General features: G+C 37.6%; 1 protein-coding gene and 1 pseudogene across 2 annotated transcripts in view; one reads left to right on the forward strand and one right to left on the reverse strand.

Annotated features, from left to right (window-relative positions):
• LOC103961546 (dihydrolipoyllysine-residue acetyltransferase component 3 of pyruvate dehydrogenase complex, mitochondrial) overlaps positions 1–13,723 on the forward strand; it is a 28,666-nt gene that overhangs the window by 5,785 nt on the left and 9,158 nt on the right. The window contains exons 8-19 of one of the 2 annotated variants that reach the window (XM_009374119.3): positions 2,431–2,523; positions 2,698–2,952; positions 3,042–3,114; positions 3,283–3,371; positions 3,584–3,669; positions 3,753–3,828; positions 4,141–4,208; positions 4,290–4,356; positions 4,436–4,531; positions 4,619–4,721; positions 4,794–4,889; positions 5,001–5,425. In XM_009374119.3, coding sequence (XP_009372394.2) covers positions 2,431–2,523; positions 2,698–2,952; positions 3,042–3,114; positions 3,283–3,371; positions 3,584–3,669; positions 3,753–3,828; positions 4,141–4,208; positions 4,290–4,356; positions 4,436–4,531; positions 4,619–4,721; positions 4,794–4,889; positions 5,001–5,071 — 1,173 coding nt within the window. In that variant the 3' untranslated portion in view covers positions 5,072–5,425. Of the gene's footprint in view, positions 1–2,430; positions 2,524–2,697; positions 2,953–3,041; positions 3,115–3,282; positions 3,372–3,583; positions 3,670–3,752; positions 3,829–4,140; positions 4,209–4,289; positions 4,357–4,435; positions 4,532–4,618; positions 4,722–4,793; positions 4,890–5,000; positions 5,426–13,723 lie in introns of those variants that run through there. The other variant, XM_009374120.3, reaches the window with a different exon arrangement.
• On the reverse strand, positions 7,986–9,993 carry LOC103932767 (annotated as a pseudogene).

The following is a 13,723-nucleotide window of genomic DNA, read 5'->3' on the forward strand; positions in this document are numbered from 1 at the left end:
GTTCATCCTCTCAGCAGCTCCATTTTGTTGGGGATTCTTCTTTACTGTGAAGTGCCTTATGATGCCTTCCTGCTTGCAGTAATCGGTGAACTCCTTACTTGTATATTCACCTCCATTGTCACTTCTCAGATACTTGATCTTTCTTCCAGTTTGATTCTCGGTTTCTGTTTTCCATTCCTTGAACTTTGCAAAAACCTCGGATTTCTGCTTCATGAAATAAATCCAAACCTTCCTAGAAAAATCATCCATGAAAGTAACAAAATACCTGGCTCCACCATTTGATTTAGTTGGAGCAGGACCCCAGACATCTGAGTGAATATAGCTGAGTTGCTCCTTACTTCGGCTATCTGCACTGCTACTTGCGAATGATACCTTTCTTTGCTTCCCAAGAACACAGTATTCACAAAAGTCCAGTTTGCAAGCTGACACGCCTTCCAACAGGCCTTGCTTGTGTAATTCTTGCAATCCCTTCTGGCTTATGTGCCCGAGCCTATGATGCCATAGTTCAGTCTTGTCTTCTATACTTTGATTTACAGAAACAGCTGCTCCCTCGACTATAGTGGTCCCAATTAACTTATACAACTTATTGGGTTGTAGGTCACCCCGCATTACCACTAGCGATCCTTTGGTTACCCTGAGTCTTCCTTTTTTAGACTTGTACCCATAACCGGCCTCATCTAAAGTACCAAGGAAATCAAATTCTTTCTTAGTCTAGGGACATACCTGACGTTCCCCAAAGCTCGTATCATCCCATCGAACATTCTGATTCGAACAGTGCCGATTCCTCTTACAGGACATGAAGAATCATCCCCCATTAAGACTTCCCCGCTGCTGACTTCTTTGTAAGTATCGAACCATTCTTTTACTGCACACATATGAAACGTGCATCCAGTATCCAAAATCCAATTGAAAGCCTTGGAGCCCGATGTTACCGAAAGAAGTTCCCCGTCACTCTCATGTTCGGTGACTGCACTAGCGGAACCTGAGCTTCCTTCCATCTTGGCTGTCTTTTCTTTCCAAATCTTGCAGTTCCTCTTCCAATGATCGGCTGAACCACATTCGAAGCAACCTTCCTTCTTTTCCTTTTTCTTCTTGGATTTTGACCTACCTCTGTTGCCAGTTTTCTCTTCCCTTGTCTTTTCCCGCCCCCTCTCCTTGCCTTTGGCATAAAGGCCTTGAGAGCTTTCAGTTATATCATCTAGTTTAGCATATGACTGAAGAGCTTGAATTACGTCTTCAAGCTTCAAGGACTCTTTTCCAAACATTAGAGTTGTTCGAAAGTGCTTGAAAGACGAAGGTAGAGACCTTAGCAGGATGATAGCCATATCATCATCTTTGTAAGTTTCTTCGACTTTCTGAAGATTAGCTATGCAATTCTGGAACCTGCATATGTGATCTTCAATATCACCTCCTTCTTCTAGTCGAAGCCCGAATAGTTCATCCTTTAGAAAAAGTTTATTGGACACGGTTTTGCCCATATAAACATTCTCCAATTTTTCCCACGCTTCCTGGGCAGACATCTTTTCGGTGATGTGTGACCGAACTGATCTTGTGAGATGGATCTCGATGGAACTCTTGGCCTTCTTGAGAACCTTATTCCATGCTGCTTCTGTCATGCTTTCCGGCTTCTTACCATCAAGTGCATCATCCAAATCCTGTTGTATCAGTACGTTCTTCATCATCCTTTGCCAGTCCGTGAAGTCATCCTTGCCGTCAAAGGGTTTTAACGCAGGTCCTTGATCCGCATTCATCTTCCCTTTTAACATCGTAGAACACCTTGATCCTAGCTCTTGATACCAATTGTTGAATAAACCCGCACACTGGACCTTGTTCTTTGATGTAACCAACGGCAATAGACTAAACTAGCAAATATAGAAAACTTAGAAACACACAAGAATTATACTGGTTCGGCAGAACTTATGCCTACGTCCAGTTGTGATTTCCCTAGGTAGAGAAATCACCGCTTCTTTGATTAATAATAGAGATTACAGAACTTATGCAAACCCTAGAACTAATCTCAAACCTCTCTGCTGTTTGGCTGTTTTCTCTCTGCTGAAAATCAGCCTTGCCGCACCCTATTTATAGATATAGGGTTGGCTTACATGTCCTTTACAGATTATAATTCCTATTCTAAGTGGAATAGGAAATTAGACTTCCTTTCCAATTCCAAATAGACTTCTAGGTTTCTAATCTAAATTGAAATAAGGAAACAAAGATTCTTTCCTAGCCCTTTTAGGAGAAGAATTGGTGCACCCTTTTCCCTAAAACAATCCTAAACAGAAAAGGACACAAATTGACGAGCCAAAAAACTAACAAAATCCACTTACCTGTGGCTTTGTTGATTGAGTAAAATGTACATATTGTTAGTTTTATGTGCTTCTTTTTATGATGGAAGCCTGACGTGTACCTCATATCCAATTACCTGTTAAGGATAAAGCTACAGTGGAGATGGAATGCATGGAAGATGGTTATCTTGCCAAGATTGTACGACCAGATGGGACCCAAGGGATCAAAGTTGGAGAGGTATTGATTGTAGTTAAGTTTTATAGGGCCTGGGTAGATGTATATTTCATCTTTCTTTTGCTTGTGCTTGGTGGTGTTCAACTGATTAATTATGGGGATAAATTAGAATGAATAGAAAGAAACATCTTGGCATGATATGAGCACTTTCTAATGGTTAATGGTGTTGGCACATAGGTGATTGCAATTACCGTTGAAGAGGAGGATGATATTGCAAAATTTAAAGATTACACACCATCGGCATCTGGTGCCAGTGCTTCTGCAGCTAAAGAGTCATCTGAGCCTACTCCGCCCAAAAAAGAGGTGGTTGCAGAACCAGTTACTTCCCCAGAGCCAAAAGTATCAAAGCCCAGTGCAGCTCCTGTTGCTTCCCCTTCTGGAGATCGCTTATTTGCAAGTCCTCTGGCAAGAAGTTTGGCCGAAGAGCACAAGGTATGCAATGCAGAATTCTGTGGCTGAATTATTATCATTTGATGGTAGGAAACAAATCATGCGCCATTTCTGACTTCTGTGTTTTCTAGGTTCCCCTCTCAAGTATCAAAGGAACAGGTCCTGATGGAAGCATTGTGAAGGCTGATGTTGAAGAGTATTTGGGTATACTTTTGTTACTCTTTGCTATTTTATTGTTTACTTTTTCTTCATTTCATCTTGAACCTTTGTCTACCATAATTTTCTTCTGGTTGAAAAAAAAAAAAGGGTAATCCACCTGATGATTATAAACTGTGTTTGATCTTTTGCTTTTGTTTTCTCATGATTATGTAGCTTCTCGTGGGAAGGAAGCCCCTAAAGCTAAGGGTGCAGCACCTGCAGCGTTGGATTACACCGATATCCCCCATTCTCAGATACGGAAGGTAATATTAGAAGTAATAATTGTAGCAATTCAGTCCTCACAACTATTCTTATTTTTGGTGCACCTGAAGTACTGTCTTTGAAAAATTTGAAGATGTTTCCTTGGTTTGCTTCACTTACACTTTTCAAGTACTTTTCATCTATTAATTGTTTAATCTCTGTTCTGAATGTAACTTTATTCTTTCTAAAGCTATATCTGGTATGATTTTTGCAGATCACAGCTTCGAGATTATTATTTTCAAAGCAAACAATTCCTCATTATTATTTGACAGTAGATACATGTGTTGATAGACTCATGGAGTGAGTATAAGTTTCTTGAACATTTTAAAAATTGAACTAACTGCATAACTCTTGGATATGTTTAACTCTTGTTTTATCTGCAGTTTGAGAGGCCAACTCAATGCATTACAAGAGGCATCAGGTGGGAAGCGGATATCTGTTAATGATCTCGTAATTAAGGTACAAGATTTCTTCACTGAATCTTTTTATCAGCCAATTATGTTACAAGTTTCCCCCCATGGTAAGACCAATGGAATTTGTGAGGTGCTTAAGTGCAGAATGAGATAACGGGTTCTTGTGATCTCTAGAGTTATGAAATGAAATCTAACTATTATCAAAATGACCTCTAGTCTATCAAAAAGGTGTCTCAAGGGGGAGACTGAGAACCCAGTTAGTTAGGAGTTCTTGTAAGAGAAAATAAAAATCAAGTATACTGGAGGTATATGGTACCTTTTCGACTGTGGATTCACTCCAGTGTAACTATTATTGCAGGCTGCTGCTTTGGCTCTTCAAAAGGTTCCTCAATGCAATAGTTCATGGACAGATGATTACATCCGCCAGTGAGTTTAGATACAAACATTACTAATTAAGTTTCCATATTCCACTTGAAGTAATACTTACTTTACGGTTTCTATTCTCAGGTTTCACAACGTTAACATTAATGTTGCGGTGCAGACAGAAAATGGACTCTTTGTACCCGTCATTAGGGTGAGTGATTAGCTTGGTCCTATACTGTTGAATTAGTTATAACAGCAGTTTGCCTGAGTCTATATTGTTAAATTTGTAGGATGCGAACAAGAAGGGACTATCCAGCATAGCTGAGGAGGTCAGGCAGCTGGCCCAAAAGGCCAAAGAAAACAGCTTAAAGCCAGAAGATTACGAGGTTGATAAAATTGTTCTATATTGTCTGCACTGCAGGTACATGATAGCCTTGTGGTTTTGATCGAACTTTGGTTTATTCTCTGTGCAGGGAGGCACATTTACTGTGACCAATTTGGGAGGTCCATTCGGCATCAAACAATTCTGTGCCATTATTAACCCTCCTCAGTCAGGCATTCTTGCAGTTGGATCAGGTAATATCGGGACATAATCATGTCTTTTTTGGACCATATCTTTATATTTATTCTGTGTTTGTTTCTGAGCAGCTGAGAAGAGGGTTGTACCTAGTTCCGGGCCCGAGCTATACAAGTTTGCTTCCTACATGTCTGTAACACTAAGCTGTGATCATCGTGTTATTGATGGTATGTCCATCTCTAATTTCTTTTCGGAACTGAATATGAAATCATTAAAACTACTTGTATGCATATCTGAAACATTATAACAACTTAATAACGCCATTTTCCCTTGTATAGGTGCAATTGGTGCGGAATGGCTGAAGGTGTTCAAAGGCTACATTGAGAAGCCCGAGTCAATGCTGCTCTAAGTAGATGGATTTTTCATCGTTTTCCCGTGTGATTAGTCAAGACAATGGGGGCTTGGCTTGAATGATGATATCCCAGGTGTTGTTCCCATTCTTTTGAGCTGGGCTTCTGATGATCGTATTTGTATAACTGAGGAAATCATTTTGAAGTGTTCATTAATTCAGATTTGGCATAGCTTTTGAAATAAAAGGGTTTCGATGATTCAGGCATCAGATTTTGAACGAAATTTTGCCCATATAGAGCGGTAATTGCCCGCTGTATGTAATAAGAAATTTGAGTTTAACCCATTTGTTTTGTTTTTCCTCAAGATTATTGTGAATACTTTTTATTCATTCAAAGTACCTTATCATTCTGTACTAAGATTGAATACTAGATCATCACAATACTAGCGACAATAGACCGCAGTATTAAATGATATTTAATTGGTAAGGATAGTTTATAGGCCTGGTAAACGGGTCATGTCTGTCATGTTCGTGTCGTTTTCGTGTAACACTTGTTATCTTAACGGGTAAAGTGACCCGATCCGTTATGACTTGCTATGACCTGTTAAGAAAAATGTATTTTTTTTCTTAAATTTTCACATACCATACATTGCCACATAAATATTACTTCAAAACATGAAAATAAGAGCCTAATAAACAAACATTCATACACTACTAGTCTATTACAAAATATTAAATGTGCAAGGATATACAAAATGAAAGAGTTTTTCTTTTCAAGGTTGTGAAGCCTTTCTCAAAAATTTAAACCTTGCCAATGGAACTCAAAGCTTGCATATTATTCCTTTTACAAAATCCTCAATTTTCATCGATCATCATGACATAAGATTTTGTGGTATCCACTAGTGTAAATATTTTAAATTGAAGATTGAATTCATTCATTGTATTCATATAGGGTCAAGGAGTGTACCTGTAAAAAATCATCAAAATCGGAGTTAAAATAACCGTTAAATTGTGATTTTTTGTTGATAACCGTTGAAAAGTTTTGTCTCGTTACTTGATCTCAGAATGTTTGTTTTTTGCAATTTTTGGTGTATGCGATCTCGAAGTATATACAAACATATTTGACGGTTGGATCATTGAAACTAGTTTCGTAGAATGCGTATCCTATCAAAACAATAGATTCACTAACACTTAAGAGTTTATTTATACTTTCATTAAGTATAACATAAGATTTTGTGGTATTCACTAGTGTAAATATTTTAAATTGAAGATCGAATTCAATCATTGTATTCATATAGGGTCAAGGAGTGTACCTGTAAAAAATCATCAAAATCGAAGTTAAAATAACCGTAAAATTGTGATTTTTTTTATAAGCGTCGAAAAGTTTTGTCCCGTTACTGGATCTTAGAATGTTTGTTTTTTTCAATTTTTGGCGTATGCGATCTCGAAGTATATACAAACATGTTTGACGGTTGGATCATTGAAACTAGTTTCGTAGAATGCATATCCCATCAAGTTCAATGGTGTGTGTGTGTATATATATATTTATTAAGTAGATTTAAATCTATTTATTTTGTACGTATAATTGACCGGTACATGGAGTAGTACATCACGTGTCATTATAAAAATACTGGGATATGTGTCATAAAAAGTTAATAACTTAAAAAAATAAAAATTCTCACCACTTCTATTAAAACACATGATGTACTATTTGTGTTCTCGTTACAATGAAAAATTTCTCAAGAAAAAAAGGAGAGAGAGAGGTAAATGACGTACACGTGTCAGGAACACAGCTGTCGAATCTTATCCTAACAATAACAAGTGCACACTCGAGAGATCACGGTGGAAAAACCCACCCTACTAGTAGCAAGCAAAATTGAAAATACCACTAGGTCCCATCTTTCCCTCACTTTTTTGTTTCCTTTTCAGATTTTTTTATAATTTTCATTTTTTCCTCCCTTTTTCTTCAAAGGGTGGCATGATGCATATTAATTATTATAGTTTTTAGGGGTATAAAATTTAATTTAAAATTTAATATATATATATATATAATTATAGTTAATATTTTGAGGGTATAATTATTATAATTATTATAGTTTTTAAGGGTATAAAATTGTTAAATTATATATATAAAATTATTATAGTATTTTTGTAGGGTTATAAAATTATAAAATTAATATTTTACTTATCATGTATCGTGTTACCCACGTGTATATCCGAACCAATCCATTATCTTAACAGGTGCTTATCGGGTTACTCGATAACGACCCTTATCGTGTCGACCTGAACATCTGTTAATTTCGTGTCGTGTCGTGTCAAGTTATCGGGTCGTGTCAGGAATTGCCACGCTAGTTTATATGAATGGTTCTTATTGATTTTGCATGAAAATTAGAGAAAATGTTTCAAATGCCTGGTATTCAAGCAAGTACCTAACGTGTCATAGAAAAAGAGGATAGATATTGAAAAATGTATCATTTCCTTTAACTTATGTAATGACACGTGGACTATGAAGTATATATTTCACCTATAGGTTAATGGAGATGAGGATAGTTAGTAGGGACCATATAATGGAGCAACTCACAAATGTGCTTTAAGGATGACAAATAACTTTAGCCGTTGGATCAAATTTCAATGGCCCGGATTGTGGCTCATGAGGATTTGGTGGAAAAGATCTGGAAATGATCCCTTTCCATTCAATGGACCCATCAATGTACCCCATCAAGTCACGGCTTTCGAGGATTGGAAGAATCTGAGCCAACTATAAAGGATAGTTGGTTCGATCCAACTTTATGTTGACGATAGTAGTCATGGATGAGACGGGGTTCATGGAAGGAATTGTAGGATAGAGTTTGAAACATAGCTAACTCTTTGTGGATGAGAGTTTAGATGAATTACAAACGGTTGAAAGTAAACGGAAGAAGAAACAGAATATAACTATAAATATTATTTTATTAAACAAGATTGTCAAGACGGCTACAATCGAATGACCACATCTTGAATGACTTTTTCCAATACCTGACGCCGTTACAATAGAAACCAAGTTATGACTTAGTCCAACACACATAGGGCAACAATAACGATTTTGATGCTCAAAAACATTGAGAAATCAAGTAATGAGACATCAGCATATCCTAAGACAGGGGAAAAAACGTAAATACAATTCAGTTTAAAGGGAAGTAATATTACGAAAAGTAAACTAAAAATAATCAAACTTCACAGAATGCCTCCAGTGTGCACTCAATTCCATTTTTCCCTTGTGCTTCAATATACTCCACTTGGTCTAGTGACTTGTAACGTAAGGGGTGTTCTTCGTCCACAAGCTCCTTGGGTACGGTTGTTACCCCCATCCTTAGAGATAAAAATCCAACCGAGTATCTTGCCTCATCATTTTTGCTTACGTTGACTCTGTGTCTACAAGCCCGTATTCTGCCGTTACTCCATACCTATATTAACCAAAAAAAATATTAATTAGACCATGGAAACTTCCTCTAAGTAATGCATGTTGCAATATTAATTGTGTTCGTCAATTCAAAAGTTGTCATGTACATACCTTAAACACATCACTAGCTATGAAAAGGAAGGATGAAGGTAGATGTGGATTGAATATTATCCACTTGTCATCGTCCGTGTTTATCTCCAGACCGTTGACATGATTTTGATGAAGAATTGTGTTGAAGTTCTTGTCAGTGTGACTCGCTAAACCCATATCGCTTCCAGCTTTTCTGGGTTCTTTGTATTTATTAAACTGGATAAAGTGAGAAGTAGATTGAATGTGTTCGTCGTGGTACTTCTCCATACCGTAGTTTTCGAATACCATTCTTGTTACAACATGATCAAGCTCCATCATCACCTTTGCATATGAATCTACACTATCACTGGCCAAAAAAATAAATAATTGTTAGTAAATAAGTATTAATTAAGAAAATGATTAAGAGTAACAAGAACTATAATTCATGAAATGAAAAAATGGTACAATACATACCGGAATTGATCATTTTGGTTAGGCCAGAAAAGAATGTGTAAATTTCTGAGTTTCTTCTGAGTGTGTGGGATTCTGAATCCCCAAGCTCTCATGAGCAGAATTATATATGAAATGGCCACAGAATGGATTCTCTTCGTATCGGTTTTTGGCTTTGAGTTCGGCAGGGAACTCAAACAAGTCCTTCAGTGCACCAAAGATGGTTTGGTGGAGCTCAGCAAAAACTTTGTCGGGCGGTATTGCCATGAAACCGCCGAGCTCTTCCAGTGCACGGCAAACCTCCTGGCGGACGGAGAGCCAAGAACTTGTCCCTGGCTTCAAGCAGTCCTCTTTGGAGAAATCTATCACCGGAAGAAATCCATCCCTGGTACCCATGCAACCCTTTGTACCTTTTCTTCTGATTGGCTGCAAGGTTTTGAGGGATCTAATGGATTATTCTTCTCACTACGTTGAGTACTGTTGTATCTGGCTATGGCAAGAAATGAAATTTATAGGGGTTTCTTGCTACAAGGGGTATTAAATTTATAGGGGTTTCACATTCAATTTTGTAGATTTGCAATGGCAACGGACAATAATAATACATACCTCTAGAAATTAAATCGATCTAGAAAGAGATTTTGCAAATCAGTGAAAAGATTGAGGAAGTTGGGTTGGCTCTGTCATGTGTAAATGCCAAGAGTTGTAGATGCTACATAATGACACCAGAGAGTTATAGATACGTAATTTTGTATACTTTCATCCAATGGAAGTGAATATAATTATATAATATTCTTTGCTAAGAACAGGAAAATACTTGGAGGAAGCATTTTATTTTTTTGGTGAAGGAAGATGAGAACTAGTTAAGGTTAGAGAGTCGTACTGATAACGTGTTATAAATAGGCAAAAGTTAGAGAAATAACCTTTGTTAGGGACATGAGCGAATCAGGTGCAAAATATTTTACTATAAATTTAGTAGCTATAATACAAAAGAATGGTAGATAAAGAGAGGGAGGGAGAGATACTTATATTATTTTTTTAGTTCTTTATTTCGCGATGTGTATTTTGATGACACAGAGTGCTTTATTTATAGAGTCACATCCGTGATATACAAATGAGGGAAATCATTGCTCCTTTTGACAATATCACACCTCCACTACACTATTCTAAAGTCTTCTCATCTTATGCCAAATGAATGTGGCCATTCATCCCACTGATTTTACCACTCCCCCCCTTGGATGCCCACATATGAACATCAGTTGTCTCGTTAAAACCTTACTCAGAAAAACCCAGTGGGAATAAACCATAGCGAAGAAAAAAGAGTACAACTTTATCTGAATTGATGATATAGTGTTAAGTATGCTTATGTTGTCTCATTAAAACCTTGATAGAAAAACCCAATGGAAAAAATCCTAGTCGAAGGAAAAAGAGTACAACATGCATGTATCATGGATGCTCCCCCTGATATGTATCGCCCCCTGATTCTGCATTCTTCAAATTTAGCTAATTGGTAAGCTGACGTAATCCGATACTTTGTACTAGTTTCTGAAATGTGCACTTTGGTAGAGATTTGGTGAATAGGTCTGCCAGATTTTCATTGGAACAGATTTGTCTGGTTTCAATAACTTTAGTTTATCAAAAAGGTGTCTCAAGGGGAGATTGAGTTCTAGAGATAACTAGAACCCAGTTAGGTTATGAGTTCTTGTAAGAGAAAATAAAAATCAAGTATACTAGAGGTATATGGTACCTTTTCGACTGTGGATTCACTCAAATGTAACTATTATTGCAGGCTGCTGCTTTGGCTCTTCAAAAGGTTCCTCAATGCAATAGTTCATGGATAGATGATTGTGGATGCAAATTTCCGCCTTCTTGATCTTGGACAAAATTGCACCTACAAAACAATTAACATCTTAGGTTAAGGCCAAGAGCCTCATGTGCCCACGATGAATGGGAGGACTTTGGCCGAAGAACCTTTGATGCCAAAGTTAGAATTTAGAGAGAAAAAGTGTTTGGAGAGTTTTTGGAGTTTTACAAGAGTGTGAACTTAGCTTTTTAGAGAAAATAGGGTTATATATATAGGGAATGGAGGTGGCCGGCCCTTAGAGGTTTTTTGTGTGAAAATGGGTGATTTAATTGGTGATTAATGGATTAATTTGGAAATAATCCATTAATTAGCCAATTAATCTCCATTTCTATGGAATCATTTGTAGGTTATGAAGTAATTACCTAAGATAAGGATGGATGAGATAATTTGGAATTTGTTACCTATTTTGGACACTCTTGGCTTGATTAAAGAATGATTGTCCATTGCTCGTGCGTAGGACAACTGGTGTGTCTCAGGGGTAACTTTGTCCTTTTCACCAAAAATCCACGTGTCGCCTTGTGATTATTTTTAGCTCCACAATGATTACATCTGCTGGTGAGTTTAGATACAAACATTACTAATTAAGTTTCCATATTCCACTGGAAGTAATACTTACTTTATGGTTTCTATTCTTAGGTTTCACAACGTGAACATTAATGTTGCGGTGTAGACAGAAAATGGACTCTTTGTACCTGTCATTAGGGTGAGTGATTAGCTTGGTCTTGCATTGTTGAATTAGTTATAACATCAGTTTGCCTGAGTTTACATTGTTAAATTTGTAAGATGCGAACAAGAAGGGACTATCCAGCATATATGAGGAGGTCAGGCAGCTGGCCCAAAAGGCCAAAGAAAACCGCTTAAAGCCAGAAGATTACGAGGTTGATAAAATTGTCCTATATTGTCTGCACTGCAGGTATATGATAGCCTTGTGGTTTAGATCGAGCTTTGGTTCTTTAAGCAGGGAGGCATATTTACGGTGACCAATTTGGGAGGTCCATTCGGCATCAAACAATTATGTGCCATTATTAACCCTCATCAATAAGGCATTCTTGCAGTTGGATCAGGTAATATCGGGACATAATCATGTCTTCTTTGGACAAAAGTTGTCTTTATGTTTATTCTGTGTTTTTTTTTTGAGCAGCTAAGAAGAAGGTTGTGTTCAAGCAAAGATTTCTCTGGAGAAAGATCCTCGAACCTCAGCACAGCTCCCCAAGGGATTGGCACTTTGGATGTGTAGTCAGGCTATTACTTGTTGATGTACTATAAGAAGAGGAAAAAGTTAGTTCTGAAAGGCGTGCCACTGACTAAGGGTTAGTCGCAATCAAAACTAACTAAGTGCTAGGCGTGCCACTGCTATCTCAGTATAACAGATGTAGAACAAGTGTGTTTTTAGTCGATTACTTGCGCCCTAAGTTACTCGGACTTCTTGTTATCAAAGGATTGTCATGGATGGGTTAAGTCCACATCAAGTTCTTTTTCTTGCCTTGTAAACAATGACTTTTAGTTCATAGTCTTGTATGTTCAAATGAAAGGAGTCCAGACCCTTTAAGCCATTTACGTGGTTCTAGATTGATTTTAATGATAACATATCCATTAAACTAACCAGATCCAGATGCAAATGGAACTCTTAAGATAGGAAAACTGATGGAAATAACTTGAATACATACTGGAGAATGCATTAAGTAATAGATCTACAAATTAAGAAAACAAACAAAGAGCCTCGGGCAAGATTTCACCTTGTCTGGCAATGTTGAACCTCTTGCAATCGCTTCTCTTTGAATTAGCAGGGGTTTATATGCTAAAAAGGGATGGATGGTAAACAAGTTTACACAAGGGAATTGATACTACGCCACTGAGGGAGATAGCAAAGCTTTAAATTGGACAAGAGATAGCTTGTTGCTAAAAAGGACTGAATCTGGGTTGATTTAAGCTTTTGGATGCAAATCTGGCTTGAGAGTATAGTTTGTATGTTTGTTTGTTTGATTGGTTGAGTGTCCTTGTCTATGGGGCCTCTTCCTCCTTTTATAGGCAATTTAGCCCGACTACTGTAACTCTGTTCTTACCCGAAAACACTTGGAGGGTAGTAAGTCATTAGCTTTTTACTTGGAATGCCACTAGAAAGTATTCTTTGGCTGGTAGTAAGTTAGTTTCCATCACTTGTCTCTTCAATGGTAAACACGTGGCTTGTATTTGGTTGAGATGCTTCAATTTGCCTTTGGGCTCAGTGCTGGGCTTCGAGCAAGTCCCCTTTTAGTTGGCATCCTTGGGCTTTCATTCATTCAAATCCAATGTTCAAATATTAAATAGCCGTCACACGACTTCACTCGGGACTTACACCATTTAAAATAGTCGTTGTTAACTAAACCTTTGCACTAACCCATGAATTCCATCGTTAAGTAACCACTTACTATGTAATTTTCACTTAAACCATTTGGCTAAATACCTTAGCAACTTCAAACCTTCGAATAACCAGAACTTCCTAGAATTCTCAGAGCCTTCAGACTTTCCAGAAACTTCTCTCGTTCTTCAGTTCTTGCCCCCTAATTTCGATTTTCTTCCCATCTTCTCCTCAAAATCATCCAATGGCACCCAAAGTTGCTCGAACTCAATCTCTTTGTGAGACTGGTAAGGAGATTTCCACTATGCACTGTTTGCTCAACAGCCTTCATCGACCTCGGGCAGGCCTGCATACTGAACTTTTCTTCGAGGAGGGATGAGTACATTTCTTAGGGCTTGCATGGGCTTCTGAGGTCCCTGTAGTTGTAAAAAACAATATGCCCAAGGAGAATTGGGACCCATTTCAAGCTAAGTCGGGCATTACGTCTTCTAAATGGTTAAACCACCGTCGTAGCTTCCCACTTATGAAGGATGAGGCATGGACACAATGGATAAA

The sequence above is a fragment of a genome, unplaced genomic scaffold (genome assembly GCF_019419815.1).
Source record: "Pyrus x bretschneideri cultivar Hongxiangsu unplaced genomic scaffold, Pyrus_bretschneideri_v1 Contig26, whole genome shotgun sequence".
Lineage (NCBI taxonomy): Eukaryota > Viridiplantae > Streptophyta > Magnoliopsida > Rosales > Rosaceae > Pyrus > Pyrus x bretschneideri.